Genomic DNA, 24,562 nt, shown 5'->3' with positions numbered 1-24,562 from the left:
AGAGCCCTATTCCCAATATAGTGCACTACTTTAGACCAGAGCACGGAATAGGGTGCCATTTGGGATGTATTCTAGCTCTATCTGTCAGAGAGTCTCTTCCCTCCTTCCTGCTCCATCAGTCTGTATGCTGGCTCCATCCCTCCTTCCCTTCTTCCCTCCTTCCTGCTCCATCAGTCGGCTGGGCTCTGGCCTGTTGACACTCTCCTTCCCTCCTTCCTGCTCCATCAGTCTGTCTGCTGGCTCCCTCCTTCCCTCCTTCTCTGCTCCGTCAGTCAGCTGGACTCTGGGCTGTTGACTCCCTCCTTCCCTCCTTCTCTGCTCCGTCAGTCAGGCTGGACTCTGGGCTGTTGACTCCCTCCTTCCCTCCTTCTCTGCTCCGTCAGTCAGGCTGGACTCTGGGCTGTTGACTCCCTCCTTCCCTCCTTCTCTGCTCCGTCAGTCAGCTGGACTCTGGGCTGTTGACTCCCTCCTTCCCTCCTTCTCTGCTCCGTCAGTCAGCTGGACTCTGGGCTGTTGACTCCCTCCTTCCCTCCTTCTCTGCTCCGTCAGTCAGGCTGGACTCTGGGCTGTTGACTCCCTCCTTCCCTCCTTCTCTGCTCCGTCAGTCAGCTGGACTCTGGGCTGTTGACTCCCTCCTTCCCTCCTTCTCTGCTCCGTCAGTCAGGCTGGACTCTGGGCTGTTGACTCCCTCCTTCCCTCCTTCTCTGCTCCGTCAGTCAGGCTGGACTCTGGGCTGTTGACTCCCTCCTTCCCTCCTTCTCTGCTCCGTCAGTCAGGCTGGACTCTGGGCTGTTGACTCCCTCCTTCCCTCCTTCTCTGCTCCGTCAGTCAGGCTGGACTCTGGGCTGTTGACTCCCTCCTTCCCTCCTTCTCTGCTCCGTCAGTCAGCTGGACTCTGGGCTGTTGACTCCCTCCTTCCCTCCTTCTCTGCTCCGTCAGTCAGCTGGACTCTGGGCTGTTGACTCCCTCCTTCCCTCCTTCTCTGCTCCGTCAGTCAGGCTGGACTCTGGGCTGTTGACTCCCTCCTTCCCTCCTTCTCTGCTCCGTCAGTCAGCTGGACTCTGGGCTGTTGACTCCCTCCTTCCCTCATGTGCTTGGAGGAGGTCCAGTGCTGCCGAGTCCCAAGAAGAGATATACAAAGAAACCTGCTTCTAGAAATATAACATAAATATCCACACACACACACACACACACACACACACACACACACACACACACACACACACACACACACACACACACACACACACACACACACACACACACACACACACACACACACACACACACACACACACACACAACACAATAGTACATTCTCTTTATGTAATCACTGTTCACTGCCAGGTGGTGTTGGTTACAGGAAATACACACCTACGTACAGTACCTGCAGAACACGACCAGGACAAGAGATAGGACACGACCAGGACAAGAGACAGGACACGACCAGGACAAGAGATAGGACACGACCAGGACAAGAGACGGGACAGGACCAGGACAAGAGACGGGACACGACCAGGACAAGAGACAGGACACGACCAGGACAAGAGATAGGACACGACCAGGACAAGAGATAGGACACGACCAGGACAAGAGACGGGACACGACCAGGACAAGAGAAAGGACACGACCAGGACAAGAGACAGGACACGACCAGGACAAGAGACAGGACACGACCAGGACAAGAGACGGGACACGACGAGGACAAGAGACGGGATACGACCAGGACAAGAGATAGGACACGACCAGGACAAGAGACAGGACACGACCAGGACAAGAGACAGGACACGACCAGGACAAGAGACAGGACAAGACCAGGACAAGGGATAGGACACGACCAGGACAAGAGACAGGACACGACCAGGACAAGAGATAGGACACGACCAGGACAAGAGACAGGACAAGACCAGGACAAGGGATAGGACACGACCAGGACAAGAGACAGGACACGACCAGGACAAGGGATAGGACACGACCAGGACAAGAGACAGGACACGACCAGGACAAGGGATAGGACACGACCAGGACAAGAGACAGGACACGACCAGGACAAGAGACAGGATACGACCAGGACAAGAGACAGGATACGACCAGGACAAGAGACAGGACACAGATTTAGATTTTCTGCAAAAAAATAAACATAAATAAATAAAAAGTGTGCATCCCAAATGGGCCCTGGTCAAAGTAGTGCACTACATAGGGCTCTGGTCAAAGTAGTGCACTACCATAGGGCCCTGGTTTAAAGTAGTACACTACCATAGGGCCCTGGTCTAAAGTAGTACACTACCATAGGGCCCTGGTCTAAAGTAGTACACTACCATAGGGCCCTGGTCTAAAGTAGTACATTACCATCGGGCCCTAGTCTAAAGTAGTACACTACCATAGGGCCCAGGTCTAAAGTAGTACACTACCATAGGGCCCTGGTCTAAAGTAGTACACTACCATAGGGAATAGGGTACCATTAGAGATGTATCCCTACATGCAGGACAAGACACACGACGTAAGAGAGAAAGAAGTGGGTTTTAAACGGGTTTACATGATCTGTTCTAAGATCAATCAATCACACGTATCTCTACAGCCCTTTTTACATCAGCCGTTGTCACAAAGTGCTTATAGAGGATCCCAGCCTCAAACCACATTATCTGTTGTTTTTAAGAGAGGAAGAAGGGTTTTTATAGCAGCACGACAAAAAGGCCCCACCTCGACAGAGATAACAGGTTTTGTAGGAGCATCCGAGGGAGGAAGGGAGGAGAAGGGAGGGAGGAGGAGGGAGGAAGGAGGAGGGAGGAGAGAGGAGAGAGGAGAGAGGAGAGAGGAAATAGGAGAGAGGAGAGAGGAGAGAGGAGAGAGGAGAGTGGAAGGAGGAGGGAGGAGGAAGGAGGGGGGGAGGAGAGAGGAGAGAGGAGAGAGGAAATAGGAGAGAGGAGAGAGGAGAGAGGAGAGTGGAAGGAGGAGGGAGGAGAGAGGAGAGAGGAGAGTGGAAGGAGGAGGGAGGGAGGAGGGAGGAAGGAGGAGGGAGGAGAGAGGAGAGAGGAGAGAGGAAATAGGAGAGAGGAAATAGGAGAGAGGAGAGAGGAGAGTGGAAGGAGGAGGGAGGAGAGAGGAGAGAGGAGAGAGGAGAGTGGAAGGAGGTGGGAGGAGGGAGGAAGGAGGAGGGAAGAAGGAGGAGGGAGGAGAGAGGAGAGAGGAGAGAGGAGAGAGGAGAGAGGAGGGAGGAGGGAGGAAGGATGAGGGAGGAAGGAGGAGGGAGGAGAGAGGAGAGGAGAGAGGAAATAGGAGAGAGGAGAGAGGAGAGAAGAGAGTGGAAGGAGGAGGGAGGAGGGAGGAAGGAGGAGGGAGGAAGGAGGAGGGAGGAGAGAGGAGAGAGGAGAGAGGAGAGAGGAGAGAGGAGGGAGGAGGGAGGAAGGATGAGGGAGGAAGGAGGAGGGAGGAGAGAGGAGAGAGGAGAGAGGAGAGAGGAGGGAGGAGGGAGGAAGGATGAGGGAGGAAGGAGGAGGGAGGAGAGAGGAGAGAGGAGAGAGGAAATAGGAGAGAGGAGAGAGGAGAGAAGAGAGTGGAAGGAGGAGGGAGGAGGAAAGGGGAGATTATGGAAGTGTCATTAACACCAGAGACTGTGTGTGTCGGTTCAGTGCCTCTCCTCACTCAAGATGAAGGAGAAAGGAGAGGAGGAAGGGAGGAGGGATAGAGGAAGACAGGGAGAGAGGAAGATGAAGGTGAAAGAGGAGGAGGGACAGAGGAAGACAGGGAGAGAGGGAGATGAAGGTGAAAGGAGAGGAGGGACAGAGGAAGACAGGGAGAGAGGGAGATGAAGGTGAAAGAGGAGGAGGGACAGAGGAAGACAGGGAGAGAGGAAGATGAAGGTGAAAGGAGAGGAGGGACAGAGGAAGACAGGGAGATGAAGGTGAAAGAGGAGAGGAAGAGGAGGAGAGACAGAGGAAGACAGGGAGAGAGGGAGATGAAGGTGAAAGGAGAGGAGGGAGAGAGGAAGACAGGGAGAGAGGGAGATGAAGGTGAAAGAGGAGGAGGGACAGAGGAAGACAGGGAGAGAGGAAGATGAAGGTGAAAGGAGAGGAGGGACAGAGGAAGACAGGGAGATGAAGGTGAAAGAGGAGAGGAAGAGGAGGAGAGACAGAGGAAGACAGGGAGAGAGGGAGATGAAGGTGAAAGGAGAGGAGGGAGAGAGGAAGACAGGGAGAGAGGGAGATGAAGGTGAAAGGGGAGGAGGGAGAGAGGAAGACAGGGAGAGAGGGAGATGAAGGTGAAAGAGGAGGAGGGAGAGAGGAAGACAGGGAGAGAGGGAGATGCAGGTGAAAGAGGAAGAGGGAGAGAGGAAGACAGGGAGAGAGGGAGATGAAGGTGAAAGAGGAGGAGGAAGAGGAGGAGAGACAGAGGAAGACAGGGAGAGAGGGAGATGAAGGTGAAAGAGGAGGAGGAAGAGGAGGAGAGACAGAGGAAGACAGGGAGAGAGGGAGATGAAGGTGAAAGAGGAGGAGGAAGAGGAGGAGAGACAGAGGAAGACAGGGAGAGAGGGAGATGAAGGTGAAAGAGGAAGAGGGAGAGAGGAAGACAGGGAGAGAGGGAGATGAAGGTGAAAGGGGAGGAGGGACAGAGGGACAGAGGGACAGAGGGAGATGCAGGTGAAAGGAGAGGAGGGACAGAGGGACAGAGGGAGATGAAGGTGAAAGAGGAGGAGTGTGCCATGTGGCCGATGCGAGGCAGGCTGTGCGGCTTGGCGAGGCGAGGCGTCTCTTACAACAGCTTTCTTAGTGCTGTAGTAACTGTTACTAGGAGACCTCGTCTGCCTCTCAGATGGCTCCCTATCCCCATAGGGCTCTGGTCCAAAGTAGTGCACTATGTAGGGAATAGGGTGCCATAGGGCTCTGGTCTAAAGTAGTTCACTATATATAGGGAATAGGGTGCCATAGGGCTCTGGTCCAAAGTAGTTCACTATGTAGGGAATAGGGTGCCATAGGGCTCTGGTCCAAAGTAGTGCACTATGTAGGGAATAGGGTGCCATTTGAGACTCAGGCCAGAGATATCCCTTACACAGACTCACAGATGGATCCAATCCGTTTCTGTCTGTCTGCCAGTTCAATGTTTTGAGTCTTGTGGTTTCTGAAATCGATTGAAAGGTCCCTCTGTGAGTATCAGAAATTACACGTGCGCATATTTATATTACAAAACGTGTCCCAAATGGCTTCTATTTGTTTGGGGGAAATATTTTTTCTGTATGTTTTGACGAAAACCTCGTACTGTATATTGCTTCACACCATGTGGGTTGGCTGGGTTCACAAGTCGTCTTGTTTTCACCGTCCTGCATGAGAGCTGAGCCAATCACTAAGACTTGCATCCCAAAACGGCACCCTATTCCCTATATATATATATAGTGCACTACTTTTACCCAGGGTATATAGGGCTCCGGTTAAGAGTAGTGCACTAAATATCTGAAATAGGGTGCCATTTGGGAGGCGACAGCCCTCAGTGAATGGTCAACTTCCACGGTTAGAGGTTCACTAGTTTAACCAGTAATCAACAGTCAGTAATGAAAAGCGTTGTCTCCTTCACGTGTTCCTACATTCCTGCATGTTATCTTCTGTTTCCAAATGTATTTTATAGACCACTACAGAGAGTTGATGTCTAACGGTGGCTGTTACCACAACTGAAGCAACTTACAGTAGTGAATGCATACATTTTTTATTTATTTTTATTTAATTTTTCTTGTACTGGCCCCCCGTGGGAATCAAACCCACAACCCTGGCGTTGCACACACCATGCTGGCATTGCAAACACCATGCTCTACCAACTGAGCCACAGGGGAAGGCCAATGGGGAAGGCCAATGGGGAAGGCCAATGGGGAAGGCCAATGGGGAAGGCCAATGGGGAAGGCCAATGGGGAAGGCCAATGGGGAAGGCCAATGGGAAGGCCAATGGGGAAGGCCAATGGGGAAGGCCAATGGGGAAGGCCAATGGGGAAGGCCAATGGGGAAGACCAATGGGGAAGGCCAATGGGGAAGGCCAATGGGGAAGGCCAATGGGGAAGGCCAATGGGGAAGGCCAATGGGGAAGGCTAATGTTTTCACACCCCCCATGACATTTAACCTACTGAGTAACCCCTTTTTCATCCAGACAAACGGAGCACAATCTTAAACCCACCAATCTGTGATTTTAAATTTGAGTACAAATGTCCCCAGGAAGCTTTGTCAACTCTAACTCTGTATTGTGTTGTGGTTTTATAGTTGTTAAGCGATTCACCAAATGTTTGGTTTGGTACCTCGGCATGTATCATTCTTGGAATATCATGCTGGTATTTGTGGATCTTTAAAATGTCAGCGTGGAACATAACATTACACTTTTTGTTGTTGTAGAACATAGATAGTGTGGAAAGCATAGAGGTTCTACTACCTGATCTGAATTCTAATCCCTATTTCTATGGTGAGAGGACGGCTGCCTAGGGTCCACAGGTCATGGTTTGAGTTGTACTGTAGAATGAGATGTGACCGACTACTTTCCTTATTTCAGAATGACTGTGACCCCACGTACTACTCTAGTCATTAATCAGTTCATTAATCAGTTCATTAATCAGTTCATTAATCAGTTCATTAACCCCAAAACAAAGAGGAAAGACAAAGCAATTTTTACCTTTCCAGAATTTCATAATGTATGCTAAAAATCGACAGTGTATCCTCTCTCTCCCTCTCTCTCTCTCTGTCTCTCTGTCTCTCTCTCTCCTCTCCCTCCTCTCTCTCTCTCTCTCTCTCTCTCTCTCCTCTCTCTCTCTTTATCTCTCTCTCTCTCTCTCTTTATCTCTCTCCTCTCTCTCTCTCACTGTCTCTCTCTCTCTCTCTCTCTCCTCTCCCTCTCGCTCTCTCTCTCTCTCTCTCTCTCTCTCTCTCTCTCTCTCTCTGTCTCTCTCTCCTCTCCCTCCTCTCTCTCCTTCTTCTCCTCCTCTTCAGTACCCTTGATTTTCTTCATTGATGAACCAGACTTGGATTAGTAGTATCCCAGTCAATGACCTGTAATTCCCTCCCTTCCTTCCTCACCAGGCTGTGACACAGGCTTCGGGAAGGCTGCAGCGTGGCGTCTGGACGCCCAGGGTTTTCAGGTGTTTGCCACGGTGTTGGATCTGTGTGGGGAGGGAGCCATGGAGCTCCAGAGGACCTGCTCCCCTCGTCTCACCCTACTACAGGTGGACATCACCCAGCCACAGCAGGTCCAACAGGCTCTTCTAGACACCAAGGCCAAACTGGGCCTCAGAGGTAAGACACGTAGGGCCCATACACACACACACACACACACACACACACACACACACACACACACACACACACACACACACACACACACACACACACACACACACACATACACACACACACACACACACACACACACACATACAAGGACGCTGGAACACACACACACACAGCCACACAGCCAAAGAGCCACACACACACACACACACACACACACACACACACACACACACACACACACACACACACACACACACACACACACACACACACACACACACACAAGGACGCTGGAACACACACACACAGCCACACAGCCAAACAGCCACACACACACACACACATACATACAAGGACGCTGGAACACACACACACACAGCCACACAGCCAAAGAGCCACACACACACACACACACACACACACACACACACACACACACACACAGATACAAACCACTAACACACACCCAGAACATACAAACAACAGTCATAGCGTGGATCACTAATGACACCCTATCTCCTATATGGTACACTGACCCCCTATCTCCTATATGGTACACTGACCTAATGACACCCTATCTCCTATATGGTATACTGACCTAATGACACCCCATCTCCTATATGGTATACTGACCTAATGACACCCTATCTCCTATATGGTACACTGACCTAATGACACCCTATCTCCTATATGGTATACTGACCTAATGACCCCCTATCTCCTATATGGTACACTGACCTAATGACACCCTATCTCCTATATGGTACACTGACCTAATGACACCCTATCTCCTATATGGTATACTGACCTAATGACCCCCTATCTCCTATATGGTATACTGACCTAATGACACCCTATCTCCTATATGGTACACTGACCTAATGACACCCTATCTCCTATATGGTGTACTGACCTAATGACACCCCATCTCCTATATGGTACACTGACCTAATGACACCCTATCTCCTATATGGTACACTGACCTAATGACACCCTATCTCCTATATGGTACACTGACCTAATGACACCCTATCTCCTATATGGTACACTGACCTAATGACACCCTATCTCCTATATGGTATACTGACCTAATGACACCCTATCTCCTATATGGTATACTGACCTAATGACACCCTATCTCCTATATGGTACACTGACCTAATGACACCCTATCTCCTATATGGTATACTGACCTAATGACCCCCTATCTCCTATATGGTATACTGACCTAATGACCCCCTATCTCCTATATGGTATACTGACCTAATGACACCCTATCTCCTATATGGTATACTGACCTAATGACCCCCTATCTCCTATATGGTACACTGACCTAATGACACCCTATCTCCTATATGGTATACTGACCTAATGACCCCCTATCTCCTATATGGTATACTGACCTAATGACACCCTATCTCCTATATGGTACACTGACCTAATGACACCCTATCTCCTATATGGTACACTGACCTAATGACACCCTATCTCCTATATGGTATACTGACCTAATGACCCCCTATCTCCTATATGGTATACTGACCTAATGACACCCTATCTCCTATATGGTATACTGACCTAATGACACCCTATCTCCTATATGGTATACTGACCTAATGACACCCTATCTCCTATATGGTATACTGACCTAATGACACCCTATCTCCTATATGGTATACTGACCTAATGACACCCTATCTCCTATATGGTATACTGACCTAATGACCCCCTATCTGCTATATGGTACACTGACCTAATGACACCCTATCTCCTATATGGTACACTGACCTAATGACACCCCATCTCCTATATGGTATACTGACCTAATGACACCCTATCTCCTATATGGTATACTGACCTAATGACCCCCTATCTCCTATATGGTATACTGACCTAATGACACCCTATCTCCTATATGGTGTACTGACCTAATGACCCCCCATCTCCTATATGGTACACTGACCTAATGACACCCTATCTCCTATATGGTATACTGACCTAATGACACCCTATCTCCTATATGGTACACTGACCTAATGACACCCTATCTCCTATATGGTATACTGACCTAATGACACCCTATCTCCTATATGGTATACTGACCTAATGACACCCTATCTCCTATATGGTACACTGACCTAATGACCCCCTATCTCCTATATGGTACACTGACCTAATGACACCCTATCTCCTATATGGTATACTGACCTAATGACACCCCATCTCCTATATGGTATACTGACCTAATGACACCCCATCTCCTATATGGTACACTGACCTAATGACCCCCTATCTCCTATATGGTACACTGACCTAATGACCCCCCATCTCCTATATGGTACACTGACCTAATGACACCCCATCTCCTATATGGTATACTGACCTAATGACACCCCATCTCCTATATGGTACACTGACCTAATGACACCCCATCTCCTATATGGTACACTGACCTAATGACCCCCTATCTCCTATATGGTATACTGACCTAATGACACCCCATCTCCTATATGGTATACTGACCTAATGACACCCTATCTCCTATATGGTATACTGACCTAATGACCCCCTATCTCCTATATGGTATACTGACCTAATGACACCCTATCTCCTATATGGTGTACTGACCTAATGACACCCCATCTCCTATATGGTACACTGACCTAATGACACCCTATCTCCTATATGGTATACTGACCTAATGACCCCCTATCTCCTATATGGTACACTGACCTAATGACCCCCCATCTCCTATATGGTACACTGACCTAATGACACCCTATCTCCTATATGGTATACTGACCTAATGACACCCTATCTCCTATATGGTACACTGACCTAATGACACCCTATCTCCTATATGGTATACTGACCTAATGACCCCCCATCTCCTATATGGTACACTGACCTAATGACACCCTATCTCCTATATGGTATACTGACCTAATGACACCCTATCTCCTATATGGTACACTGACCTAATGACACCCTATCTCCTATATGGTATACTGACCTAATGACACCCTATCTCCTATATGGTATACTGACCTAATGACACCCTATCTCCTATATGGTATACTGACCTAATGACACCCTATCTCCTATATGGTACACTGACCTAATGACCCCCTATCTCCTATATGGTACACTGACCTAATGACACCCTATCTCCTATATGGTATACTGACCTAATGACACCCCATCTCCTATATGGTATACTGACCTAATGACACCCCATCTCCTATATGGTACACTGACCTAATGACCCCCTATCTCCTATATGGTATACTGACCTAATGACCCCCTATCTCCTATATGGTATACTGACCTAATGACACCCTATCTCCTATATGGTATACTGACCTAATGACACCCTATCTCCTATATGGTACACTGACCTAATGACACCCTATCTCCTATATGGTATACTGACCTAATGACACCCTATCTCCTATATGGTATACTGACCTAATGACACCCTATCTCCTATATGGTACACTGACCTAATGACCCCCTATCTCCTATATGGTATACTGACCTAATGACCCCCTATCTCCTATATGGTATACTGACCTAATGACACCCCATCTCCTATATGGTACACTGACCTAATGACCCCCTATCTCCTATATGGTACACTGACCTAATGACCCCCCATCTCCTATATGGTACACTGACCTAATGACACCCCATCTCCTATATGGTATACTGACCTAATGACACCCCATCTCCTATATGGTACACTGACCTAATGACACCCCATCTCCTATATGGTACACTGACCTAATGACCCCCTATCTCCTATATGGTATACTGACCTAATGACCCCCTATCTCCTATATGGTATAATGACCTAATGACACCCTATCTCCTATATGGTATACTGACCTAATGACACCCTATCTCCTATATGGTACACTGACCTAATGACCTAATGACACCCCATCTCCTATATGGTACAATGACCTAATGACACCCTATCTCCTATATGGTACACTGACCTAATGACACCCTATCTCCTATATGGTACACTGACCTAATGACCTAATGACACCCCATCTCCTATATGGTATAATGACCTAATGACCTAATGACACCCCATCTAATCAGGCACAAAGAGCGTGTCCTCAGAGAGAGATAGATAGGGAGGGAGGGAGGGAGGGAGGGAGGGAGGGGAGGGAGGGAGAAGAGGGAGGGAGGGAGGGAGGGGAGGGAGGGGAGGGAGGGAGATAGAGAGGAGGGAGGGAGGGAGGGAGGGAGGGAGGGAGGGAGGGAGGGAGGGAGGGAGGGAGGGAGGAGGGAGGGAGGGAGGGAGGGAGGAGAGGGAGATAGAGAGGGAGGGAGGGAGGGAGGGAGGGAGGAGGGAGGGAGGGAGGGAGGGAGATAGAGAGGGAGGGAGGGAGGGAGGGAGATAGAGAGGGAGATAGAGAGGGAGGGAGGGAGGGAGGGAGATAGAGAGGGAGGGAGGGAGGGAGGGAGATAGAGAGGGAGATAGAGAGGGAGGGAGGGAGGGAGGGGAGGGAGATAGAGAGGGAGGGAGGGAGGGAGGGAGGGAGGGAGGAGGGAGGGAGGGAGGGAGGGAGGGAGGGAGGGAGGGAGGGAGGGAGGGGAGGGAGGGAGGAGGGAGGGAGGGAGGGAGGGAGGGAGGGAGGGAGGGAGGGAGGGAGGGAGGAGGGAGGGAGGGAGGGAGGGAGGGAGGGAGGGAGAAAATGTGAGGCAACATACTGTAAATACCAGCTGAATTTTGTTTACTTGTTAAAAGTAATTTAAGGTGAGTGTGTGTGTGTGTGTGTGTGTGTGTGTGTGTGTGTGTGTGTGTGTGTGTGTGTGTGTGTGTGTGTGTGTGTGTGTGTGTGTGTGTGTGTGTGTGTGTGTGTGTGTGTGTGTGTGTGTGTGGTGTGTGGGCTTGTTTGTATGCAAACACTAGTGTGTTTTGTGTGTGTGTGTGTGTGTGTGTGTGTGTGTGTGTGTGTGTGTGTGTGTGTGTGTGTGTGTGTGTGTGTGTGTGTGTGTCAGAGGAGGATGTAATCAAAGAACTTGAATTAAAGGTCAAACTCCTACACACTCTGTCTCCTGGGTGGGCTGTGTGGGGGTTGGCTGGGAGTCAAGGGTCAGCTGCATGTTTCACTGGGCTGTAAACAGTCCACTCACCACAGAGCCAGGTGCTAAAACCACATGCTTTATTCTCTGGGATTAACATTTATTTATACCGGCAGTATTTAGATCCTGGTGTACCAGCCTCTCTCTCTCTAGTCTCTCTCTCTCTCTCTCTCTCTCTCTCTCTCTCTCTCTCTCTCTCCTAATATATCCTGGTGTATATTAATTATCAAACAGTAAACATTTACACTGACAAAAGTTCCAAAAGAATAAAGACATTTCATATGTCATATTATGTATATATTCGGTGTTGTAACGATGTGCAAATAGTTAAAGTACAAAAATAAATCAACATAAATATGGGTTGTATTTACAATGGTGTTTGTTCTTCACTGGTTGACCTTTTCTTGTGGCAACAGGTCACACATCTTGCTGCTGTGATGGAACACTGTGGTATTTCACCCAGTAGATCTGGGAGTTTATAGTAGATCTGTAGATCTGTTTGTGTTTGTGAACTGAGCTCCAGGACCAGCTTGCTTAGGGGACTCTTCTCCGGGTTAATCTCTCTGTAGGTGATGGCTTTGTTATGGAAGGTTTGGGAATCGCTTCCTTTTAGGTGGTTGTAGAATTTAACGTCTCTTTTCTGAATGTTGATAATTAGCGGGTATCGGCCTAATTCTGCTCTGCATTATTTGGTGTTCTACGTTGTACACAAAGGATATTTTTGCAGAATTCTTCATGCGGAGTCTCAATTTGGTGTTTGTCCCATTTTGTGAATTCTTGGTTGGTGAGCGGACCCCAGACCTCACAACCATAAAGGGCAATGGGTTCTAGAACTGATTCAAGTATTTTTTAGCCAGATCCTAATTGGGATGTCAAATTTTATGTTCCTTTGATGGCGTAGAAGGCCCTTCTTGCCTTGTCTCTCAGATCGTTCACAGCTTTGTGGAAGTTACCTGTGGCGCTGATGTTTAGGTCGAGGTATGTATAGTTTTTTGTGTGCTCTAGGGCGACGGTGTCTAGATGGAATTTGTATTCGTGGTCCTGGTAACTGGACCTTTTTGGAACATCATTATTTTGGTCTCACTGAGATTTACTGTCAGGGCCCAGATCTGTCAGGGCCCAGGTCTGTCAGGGCCCTGGTCTGTCAGGGTCTAGGTCTGTCAGGGCCCAGGTCTGGCAGGGCCCAGGTCTGTCAGGGCCCAGGTCTGACAGGGCCCAGGTCTGTCAGGGCCCAGGTCTGTCAGGGCCCAGGTCTGTCAGGGCCCAGGTCTGTCAGAATCTGTGCAGAAGATCTAGGTGCTGCTGTAGGCCCTCCTTGGTTGGGGACAGAAGCATCAGATCATCAGTAGACATTTGACTTCAGATTCTAGTAGGGTGCTGAGGAATGTTCTAGCGCCCTCGTCAATTCATTGATATGTATGTTGAAGATGATGGTGCTCAAGCTAAATCTCTGTCTCTCTCTCTCTCTCTTTGTCTCTCTCTCTCTCTCTGTCTCTCTATCTATCTGTCTATCTGTCTATCTGTCTGTCTCTCTCTCTCTCTCTCTCTATCTCTGTCTCTCTGTCTCTCTGTCTCGCTGTCTCTCTGTGTCTCTGTGTCTCTGTCTCTCTCTATCTCTGTCTCTCTCTCTCTCTCTCTGTCTCTCTCTCTCTCTCTGTCTCTCTCTGTCTCTCTATCTCTAGGTCTGTGGGGCTTGGTGAATAATGCAGGAGTATGTGTTAACTTTGGGGATGCAGAGTTGTCTCTGATGTCTGACTACCGTGGCTGTATGGAGGTTAACTTCTTTGGGACTCTGAACGTCACCAAGACATTCCTGCCTCTGCTGCGTCAGGCCAAGGGACGTGTCATCACTATCTCCAGTCCCGCAGGTGGGTGATAACCACACACACACACACACACACACACACACACACACACACACACACACACACACACACACACACACACACACACACACACACACACACACACACACACACACACACACACACACACACACACACACACTCAGAAATACAATTCACCACATACTCATAGACACACCTCCCATATTGTCTCATCACAACGTTCAGGGTTTAAACACGTCTGGTTTTGATATAAACACAACGTTCAGGGTTTAAACACGTCTGGTTTTGATATAAACACAACGTTCAGGGTTTAAACACGTCTGGTTTTGATATAAACACAACGTTCAGGGTTTAAACACGTCTGGTTTTGATATAAACACAACGTTCAGGGTTTAAACACGTCTGGTTTTGATATAAACACAACATTATGTTACAATCAATGCCTCCGATCAAAAGCGTGTCGTTGTGTCCTACCATGTGGTTAAACTGATTACTACCCTGTCATAATGAATGTCACGGTGGATTACTACCCTGTCAAAATGAATGTCATGGTGGATTACTACCCTGTCATAATGAATGTCATGGTGGATTACTACCCTGTCATAATGAATGTCACGGTGGATTACTACCCTGTCATAATGAATGTCACGGTGGATTACTACCCTGTCATAATGAATGTCATGGTGGATTACTACCCTGTCATAATGAATGTCATGGTGGATTACTACCCTGTCATAATGAATGTCACGGTGGATTACTACCCTGTCATAATGAATGTCACGGTGGATTACTACCCTGTCATAATGAATGTCATGGTGGATTACTACCCTGTCATAATGAATGTCATGGTGGATTACTACCCTGTCATAATGAATGTCATGGTGGATTACTACCCTGTCATAATGAATGTCATGGTGGATTACTACCCTGTCATAATGAATGTCATGGTGGATTACTACCCTGTCATAATGAATGTCATGGTGGATTACTACCCTGTCATAATGAATGTCATGGTGGATTACTACCCTGTCATAATGAATGTCATGGTGGATTACTACCCTGTCATAATGAATGTCACGGTGGATTACTACCCTGTCATAATGAATGTCATGGTGGATTACTACCCTGTCATAATGAATGTCATGGTGGATTACTACCCTGTCATAATGAATGTCATGGTGGATTACTACCCTGTCATAATGAATGTCATGGTGGATTACTACCCTGTCATAATGAATGTCACGGTGGATTACTACCCTGTCATAATGAATGTCATGGTGGATTACTACCCTGTCATAATGAATGTCACGGTGGATTACTACCCTGTCATAATGAATGTCATGGTGGATTACTACCCTGTCATAATGAATGTCACGGTGGATTACTACCCTGTCATAATGAATGTCACGGTGGATTACTACCCTGTCATAATGAATGTCACGGTGGATTACTACCCTGTCATAATGAATGTCATGGTGGATTACTACCCTGTCATAATGAATGTCACGGTGGATTACTACCCTGTCATAATGAATGTCATGGTGGATTACTACCCTGTCATAATGAATGTCATGGTGGATTACTACCCTGTCATAATGAATGTCATGGTGGATTACTACCCTGTCATAATGAATGTCACGGTGGATTACTACCCTGTCATAATGAATGTCATGGTGGATTACTACCCTGTCATAATGAATGTCATGGTGGATTACTACCCTGTCATAATGAATGTCATGGTGGATTACTACCCTGTCATAATGAATGTCATGGTGGATTACTACCCTGTCATAATGAATGTCACGGTGGATTACTACCCTGTCATAATGAATGTCATGGTGGATTACTACCCTGTCATAATGAATGTCATGGTGGATTACTACCCTGTCATAATGAATGTCACGGTGGATTACTACCCTGTCATAATGAATGTCATGGTGGATTACTACCCTGTCATAATGAATGTCACGGTGGATTACTACCCTGTCATAATGAATGTCATGGTGGATTACTACCCTGTCATAATGAATGTCACGGTGGATTACTACCCTGTCATAATGAATGTCACGGTGGATTACTACCCTGTCATAATCAATGTCATGGTGGTGGTGTCGGTACATAACATTCTGTACGTCAGTGTATTCCTCCTAAATGACCGCTGTCTCCCTACACCAGGGCTCTCCAACCCTGTTCCTGGAGAGATACCCTCCTCTAGGGCAGGGCTCTCCAACCCTGTTCCTGGAGAGATACCCTCCTATAGGGCAGGGCTCTCCCACCCTGTTCCTGGAGAGATACCCTCCTATAGGGCAGGGCTCTCCCACCCTGTTCCTGGAGAGATACCCTCCTATAGGGCAGGGCTCTCCCACCCTGTTCCTGGAGAGATACCCTCCTATAGGGCAGGGCTCTCCCACCCTGTTCCTGGAGAGATACCCTCCTATAGAGCAGGGCTCTCCAACCCTGTTCCTGGAGAGATACCCTCCTCTAGGGCAGGGCTCTCCCACCCTGTTCCTGGAGAGATACCCTCCTCTAGGGCAGGGCTCTCCAACCCTGTTCCTGGAGAGATACCCTCCTATAGGGCAGGGCTCTCCCACCCTGTTCCTGGAGAGATACCCTCCTATAGAGCAGGGCTCTCCAACCCTGTTCCTGGAGAGATACCCTCCTCTAGGGCAGGGCTCTCCAACCCTGTTCCTGGAGAGATACCCTCCTATAGGGCAGGGCTCTCCAACCCTGTTCCTGGAGAGATACCTAGGGAATAGGGTGCCATTAGGGGTCTCAGACAGGTTAGGAGAGTTTATGGGCTGACAGCAGTGACATGATGTTTTATAAACATATCTCTCATAGCCTGAAGGAAGAGCTGACGCATATTTTAATATGGATGAACCAGCGTCCAGCTGGCCAGCAGCATACCACCCTGCATCCCACTGCTGGCTTTCCTCTGAAGCTAAGCAGGGTTGGTCTTGGTTGGTCCCTGGATGGGAGACCAGATGTTGCTGGAAGTGGTGTTGGAGGGCCAGTAGGAGGTACTCTTTCCTCTGGTCTAAAAAATATCCCAATGCCCCAGGGTAGTGATTGAGTGGTATTACTGCAGCTCCAGGAACAATATGACCTCTGAAGCTAAGCAGGGTTGGTCCTGGTCAGTCCCTGGATGGGAGACCAGATGCTGCTGGAAGTGGTGTTGGAGGGCCAGTAGGAGGCACTCTTTCCTCTGGTCTAAAATAAAATGCCCTGTGTAGGGTGCCTACTTTCAGATGGGACGTTAAACGGGTGTCCTGACTCTCTGAGGTCATTAAAGATCCCATTGCGTTTATCGTAAGAGTAGGGGTGTTAACCCTGGTGTCCTGACTAAATTCCCAAGATGGCCACCTAATCAACCCCAGCTTCCAATTGGCTCATTCATCCCCCTCCTCTCCCCTGTAACTATTCCCCAGGTTGTTGCTGTAAATGAGAACGTGTTTCTCAGTCAACTTACCTGGTAAAATATATATTTTTTAAAAATCTTTACTGACATGTATTTTAATATGTAGGAATCAGTGTTCTTTTCTTATCTTTACTGGTGTTTTTTAATGTTGTCCATATAAAAATAAACATTAATCGAAGGGCAAAGTGCGTAAGTTACATTTTATCAATACTATTAAGATATTAGAACGTGATATGACTAGAGGAAATAGTTAACACGTGTAAATAGGATAAACAATAGTGGGGAAAGTTACATCCCAGTCCCTTCAACCCTCTGAAACAAATATCTATTTAGATATATAAAATACTGACGTTGTGGTCTCTCTCTCTCTCTGTCTCTCTCTGTCTCTCTCTCTCTGTCTCTCTCTGTCTCTCTCTGTCTCTCTCTCTCTCTCTCTCTCTCTCTCTGTCTCTCTGTCTCTCTGTCTCCCTCCCTCCCTCCCTCCCTCCCTCCCTCCCTCCCTCCCTCCCTCCCTCCCTCCCTCCCTCCCTCCAGGAGAGCAGCCGTTCCCCTGCCTAGCAGCATACGGAGCCTCCAAGGCAGCTCTCAACCTGTTCATCAACACACTGCGCCATGAAATGGAACCCTGGGGGGTCAAAGTGTCCACCATACTGCCATCCTCATACAAGACAGGTGAGGGTTAAAGGTCAGAGGTTAGGGTTATAGCTGGAACCCTGGGGGGTCAAAGTGTCCACCATACTGCCATCCTCATACAAGACAGGTGAGGGTTAAAGGTCAGAGGTTAGGGTTATAGCTGGAACCCTGGGGGGTCAAAGTGTCCACCATACTGCCATCCTCATACAAGACAGGTGAGGGTTAAAGGTCAGAGGTTAGGGGTTAGGGTTATAGCTGGAACCCTGGGGGGTCAAAGTGTCCACCATACTGCCATCCTCATACAAGACAGGTGAGGGTCAGAGGTTAGAGGTTAGTGTTCTCGCGTCCACCATTCTACTCTTCTCATACTAGATAGGTGAGGGGAACATGGGGGAGCAGGGGGAAGGGTTTGGGTGTAACACACAGTGGATATGAATGGGGGTCAGGGCAGGGGAATATGCAAAAAGTTGTCACATCCAACACAATGCAACCAGGTTCACCTTCCCTCTCTCTCTCTCTCCACCACCAAGCCCTAGATGCTAGATGGGATGGGGACTAACACCAGAGAGATGGGATGGGGACTAACACCAGAGAGATGCTAGATGGGATGGGGACTAACACCAGAGAGATGCTAGATGGGATGGGGACTAACACCAGAGAGATGCTAGATGGGATGGGGACTAACACCAGAGAGATGCTAGATGGGATGGGGACTAACACCAGAGAGATGCTAGATGGGATGGGGACTAACACCAGAGAGATGCTAGATGGGATGGGGACTAACACCAGAGAGATGGGATGGGGATTAACACCAGAGAGATGCTAGATGGGATGGGGACTAACACCAGAGAGATGCTAGATAGGATGGGGACTAACACCAGAGAGATGCTAGATGGGATGGGGACTAACACCAGGGAGATGCTAGATGGGATGGGGACTAACACCAGAGAGATGGGATGGGGACTAACACCAGAGAGATGCTAGATGGGATGGGGACTAACACCAGAGAGATGCTGGATGGGATGGGGACTAACACCAGAGAGATGCTAGATGGGATGGGGACTAACACCAGAGAGATGCTAGATGGGATGGGGACTAACACCAGAGAGATGCTAGATGGGATGGGGACTAACACCAGAGAGATGGGATGGGGATTAACACCAGAGAGATGCTAGATGGGATGGGGACTAACACCAGAGAGATGCTAGATAGGATGGGGACTAACACCAGAGAGATGCTAGATGGGATGGGGACTAACACCAGAGAGATGCTAGATGGGATGGGGACTAACACCAGAGAGATGCTAGATGGGATGGGGACTAACACCAGAGAGATGGGATGGGGACTAACACCAGAGAGATGCTAGATGGGATGGGGACTAACACCAGAGAGATGCTAGATGGGATGGGGACTAACACCAGAGAGATGCTAGATGGGATGGGGACTAACACCAGAGAGATGCTAGATGGGATGGGGACTAACACCAGAGAGATGGGATGGGGACTAACACCAGAGAGATGCTAGATGGGATGGGGACTAACACCAGAGAGATGCTAGATAGGATGGGGACTAACACCAGGGAGATGCTAGATGGGATGGGGACTAACACCAGGGAGATGCTAGATGGGATGGGGACTAACACCACGGAGATGCTAGATGGGATGGGGACTAACACCAGAGAGATGCTAGATAGGATGGGGACTAACACCAGAGAGATGCTAGATGGGATGGGGACTAACACCAGGGAGATGCTAGATGGGATGGGGACTAACACCACGGAGATGCTAGATGGGATGGGGACTAACACCAGAGAGATGCTAGATAGGATGGGGACTAACACCAGAGAGATGCTAGATGGGATGGGGACTAACACCAGAGAGATGCTAGATAGGATGGGGACTAACACCAGAGAGATGCTAGATGGGATGGGGACTAACACCAGGGAGATGCTAGATGGGATGGGGACTAACACCAGGGAGATGCTAGATGGGATGGGGACTAACACCAGAGAGATGCTAGATGGGATGGGGACTAACACCAGAGAGATGCTAGATGGGATGGGGATTAACACCAGAGAGATGCTAGATGGGATGGGGACTAACACCAGAGAGATGCTAGATGGGATGGGGACTAACACCAGAGAGATGGGATGGGGACTAACACCAGGGAGATGCTAGATGGGATGGGGACTAACACCAGGGAGATGCTAGATGGGATGGGGACTAACACCAGAGAGATGCTAGATGGGATGGGGACTAACACCAGGGAGATGCTAGATGGGATGGGGACTAACACCAGAGAGATGCTAGATGGGATGGGGACTAACACCAGAGAGATGCTAGATGGGATGGGGATTAACACCAGAGAGATGCTAGATGGGATGGGGATTAACACCAGAGAGATGCTAGATGGGATGGGGACTAACACCACGGAGATGCTAGATGGGATGGGGACTAACACCAGAGAGATGCTAGATAGGATGGGGACTAACACCAGAGAGATGCTAGATGGGATGGGGACTAACACCAGGGAGATGCTAGATGGGATGGGGACTAACACCAGGGAGATGCTAGATGGGATGGGGACTAACACCAGAGAGATGCTAGATGGGATGGGGACTAACACCAGAGAGATGCTAGATGGGATGGGGATTAACACCAGAGAGATGCTAGATGGGATGGGGACTAACACCAGAGAGATGCTAGATGGGATGGGGACTAACACCAGAGAGATGCTAGATGGGATGGGGACTAACACCAGAGAGATGCTAGATGGGATGGGGACTAGAGGAGTGGAAACCCCATACAGGACAAACTTCATCCTGTCATTCTCACTCTAATCTTCTGACGACGGCCATAGCAGCGTACTAAAACAAAGTGGAAAAAGAGAGATGGGAGCTTTAAAAGATCTAGAAAATAAACATGAAATAAGGTCCCCTTTCAAACACCCACGTGTTTTAGGCAGTTAAGGTTTTTAAACATGCAATTTGATTCCTCTGATATTTTATCTTTATTTATGTAGCTGTTTATTGTCGTGGTGTGTGAATACTGGTCCCTGATCTTATTCATGTACAACTAGCTGTCTGCCAGCGTTTTCCTGACCGCAGGGCGGTTCACACTCTATCCTCTAGAGTAGTATGGAAACCACAGACCTGTATATAGTCCATGTAGATATGTCTGGTGGTATTAGACTGGGATAGATGGATATTCCTACAGAACAACACAGACCTGTATATAGTCCATGTAGATATGTCTGGTGGTATTAGACTGGGATAGATGGATATCGCTACAGAACAACACAGACCTGTATATAGTCCATGTAGATATGTCTGGTGGTATTAGACTGGGATAGATGGATATCGCTACAGAACAACACAGACCTGTATATAGTCCATGTAGATATGTCTGGTGGTATTAGACTGGGATAGATGGATATCCCTACAGAACAACACAGACCTGTATATAGTCCATGTAGATATGTCTGGTGGTATTAGACTGGGATAGATGGATATCCCTACAGAACAACACAGACCTGTATATAGTCCATGTAGATATGTCTGGTGGTATTAGACTGGGATAGATGGATATCCCTACAGAACAACACAGACCTGTATATAGTCCATGTAGATATGTCTGGTGGTATTAGACTGGGATAGATGGATATCGCTACAGAACAACACAGACCTGTATATAGTCCATGTAGATATGTCTGGTGGTATTAGACTGGGATAGATGGATATCCCTACAGAACAACACAGGAAGTGCAGCTGTCGCATGTGATCTTGATTGGTAGTAACAGTGTAATTATTTATTCATACACTCATTATGCCGATCACCATTTGTGAACCAAGACAAACATTTTTACATGTTACAAACTTTATTTTATGCTAATAGCAGCAACGATGATATAATAGTGTGTAATTACATCCCATTTATTGTAGAGTGACCACATGGTGGACCTCAATCTGTCTCTTCTGATTGGCTCGCCATGTGTGGAACTAGACTAACATATTTACATATTATTAGCATGTTATTAGCACCGTATTAGCATGTTATTAGCATGTTATTATTACCTTATTAGCATGTTATTAGCACCCTATTAGCATGTTATTAGCACCTTATTAGCATGTTATTAGCACCGTATTAGCATGTTATTAGCGCCTTATTAGTATGTTATTAGCACCTTATTAGCATGTTATTAGCACCTTATTAACATGTTATTAGCAGCAAATATTATGTATTGCTCTTACCTATGTATTAAATCATGATCTAAATTCAAACTAACTCAGTCCTTTATATATTCTGATCCCAGGTCAGTCCAGTAACCAGGAGTACTGGAATAAGATAGAGAACCTAAGGTGTAAGGGAAACTCGACGTTAACTCAAACCCTCTATATCTTCTGATCCCAGGTCAGTCTAGTAACCAGGAGTACTGGGAGCGTCAGTACAAGACCCTGATCCACAACCTGTCCGCAGGCCTGCTGGAGGAGTACGGGGAGGACTACACCCGTGAGACCAAGGACCTCTTCCAGCGCTTCGCCCAGTCGGCTAACGAGGACCTGTCGCCAGTCGTCAACACCGTCAGCGAGGCGCTGCTCTCCCCCCGGCCCCTGGTCCGATATTACGCTGGGCCCGGCGTGGGCCTCATGTACTTCATTTACAGTTATTTCCCTCTGAGGCTCTCAGACAAGTTCCTCCAGAGACTGTTTGTCCAGAAGAAGATCATCCCCCGAGCGCTGAGGAAAGAGAACGGTCTCAACGGCAGCCTCAACAACAACAACAACAATAACAACAATAACAACGCGGAGAAGATAAAGAAGTAAAACAATGAGATGTGTGTTTGTTTTTGAGGTGAAAAAACAAACAAAAAAGTGGAAGCTGTAGGACCACTTACGTCAGGTTAAAACACACGCTCATAGTGTCGTTGTCTATTTCTGTTTGAATATTGTGGTTTTACATTTGGTTTTCATATTGAAGGGCTCATTGAAGATGTATTTGAGTGGCTTCCCCTCCTGGTGAACGGACAGACACCAACATAGCTGGCACACAGAGACATATATTTAGAGAGTTCGGCACAACTTTTAGAACCGACGCCATGTTAGCACCTTAATACACGGCTGGCACCAACACGGCTGGCACCAACACGGCTGGCACCAACACGGCTGGCATTAACACGGCTGGCACCAACACGGCTGGCACAAACACGGCTGGCACCAACACGGCTGGCACCAACACGGCTGGCACAAACACGGCTGGCATCAACACGGCTGGCACCAACACGGCTGGCATCAACATGGCTGGCATCAACATGGCTGGCACCACAGAGGACCTGGAAATACACCAGTCTGTCACATCACCACAGAGGACCTGGAAATACACCAGTCTGTCACATCACCACAGAGGACCTGGAAATACACCAGTCTGTCACATCACCACAGAGGACCTGGAAATACACCAGTCTGTCACATCACCACAGAGGACCTGGAAATACACCAGTCTGTCACATCACCACAGAGGACCTGGAAATACACCAGTCTGTCACATCACCACAGAGGACCTGGATTCAAGGATCTTATAGATGTTCAATTATATTTGCTGATGTTATTTTTAATTTGAACAGTTCGTCGTCGTTGTGCGTCTCTTTATATTGTATTTTTCACTCCACTGAATGTTCTTCTTCAATCAGAGTCGCTATGCCAGTTTTATTTCATGAATCACTGAAACTGTGAATTTTACAATAAAAAATATTGTTAAAAATATTGTTAAAATAATGTACATTTTTCACAACATTGTTCACCTAACTTTGGTAATATTAAAAGTTGACTTTTTAAAATATTTTTGTTGTCTCTTGTCTCAGCAATCAGAGGAGAGAGGAGAGGAGAGGAGAGGAGAGGAGAGGAGAGGAGAGGAGAGGAGAGGAGAGAGGAGAGGAGAGGAGAGGAGAGGAGAGGAGGAGAGGAGAGGAGAGGAGAGGAGAGGAGAGGAGAGGAGAGGAGAGGAGAGGAGAGGAGAGGAGAGGAGAGGAGAGGAGAGGAGAGGAGAGAGGAGAGGAGAGGAGAGGAGAGGGAGAGGAGAGGAGAGGAGAGGAGAGGAGAGATGAAAGAAAGGGGGGAGAAGAGGAGAGATGAAAGAAAGGGGAGGGGAGAGGAGAGGGGAGAAGGGGAGGAGAGGAGAGGAGAAAGGAGAGGGGAGAGGGAGGAGAAAGGAGAGAGGAGAGGGAGTTGGGAGAGGGAGGAGAGAGGAGAGAGGAGAGGAGAAGGGAGAGGGAGGTAAGAGGAGAGAGGAGAAGGGAGAGGGAGGAGAGAGGAGAGG

The 24,562-nt window shown here is 48.1% G+C and overlaps 1 protein-coding gene across 1 annotated transcript in view; it reads left to right on the top strand.

Annotated features, from left to right (window-relative positions):
* The window catches only part of LOC106594819 (corticosteroid 11-beta-dehydrogenase isozyme 2), a 46,981-nt gene extending 22,896 nt beyond the window's left edge, over positions 1–24,085 (top strand). Inside the window, exons 2-5 of the mRNA XM_045708268.1 lie at positions 7,044–7,256; positions 14,036–14,221; positions 18,153–18,290; positions 22,661–24,085. Coding sequence (XP_045564224.1) covers positions 7,044–7,256; positions 14,036–14,221; positions 18,153–18,290; positions 22,661–23,073 — 950 coding nt within the window. The 3' untranslated portion in view covers positions 23,074–24,085. The remainder of the gene's footprint in view (positions 1–7,043; positions 7,257–14,035; positions 14,222–18,152; positions 18,291–22,660) is intronic.
* The last annotated feature ends 477 nt before the right edge of the window (positions 24,086–24,562 follow it).

This window comes from Salmo salar, chromosome ssa26, assembly GCF_905237065.1.
Source record: "Salmo salar chromosome ssa26, Ssal_v3.1, whole genome shotgun sequence".
Classification (NCBI taxonomy): domain Eukaryota; kingdom Metazoa; phylum Chordata; class Actinopteri; order Salmoniformes; family Salmonidae; genus Salmo; species Salmo salar.
The sequence above is the reverse complement of the archived record's forward strand: the minus strand, read 5'-3'. Positions and strand labels throughout refer to the sequence as shown.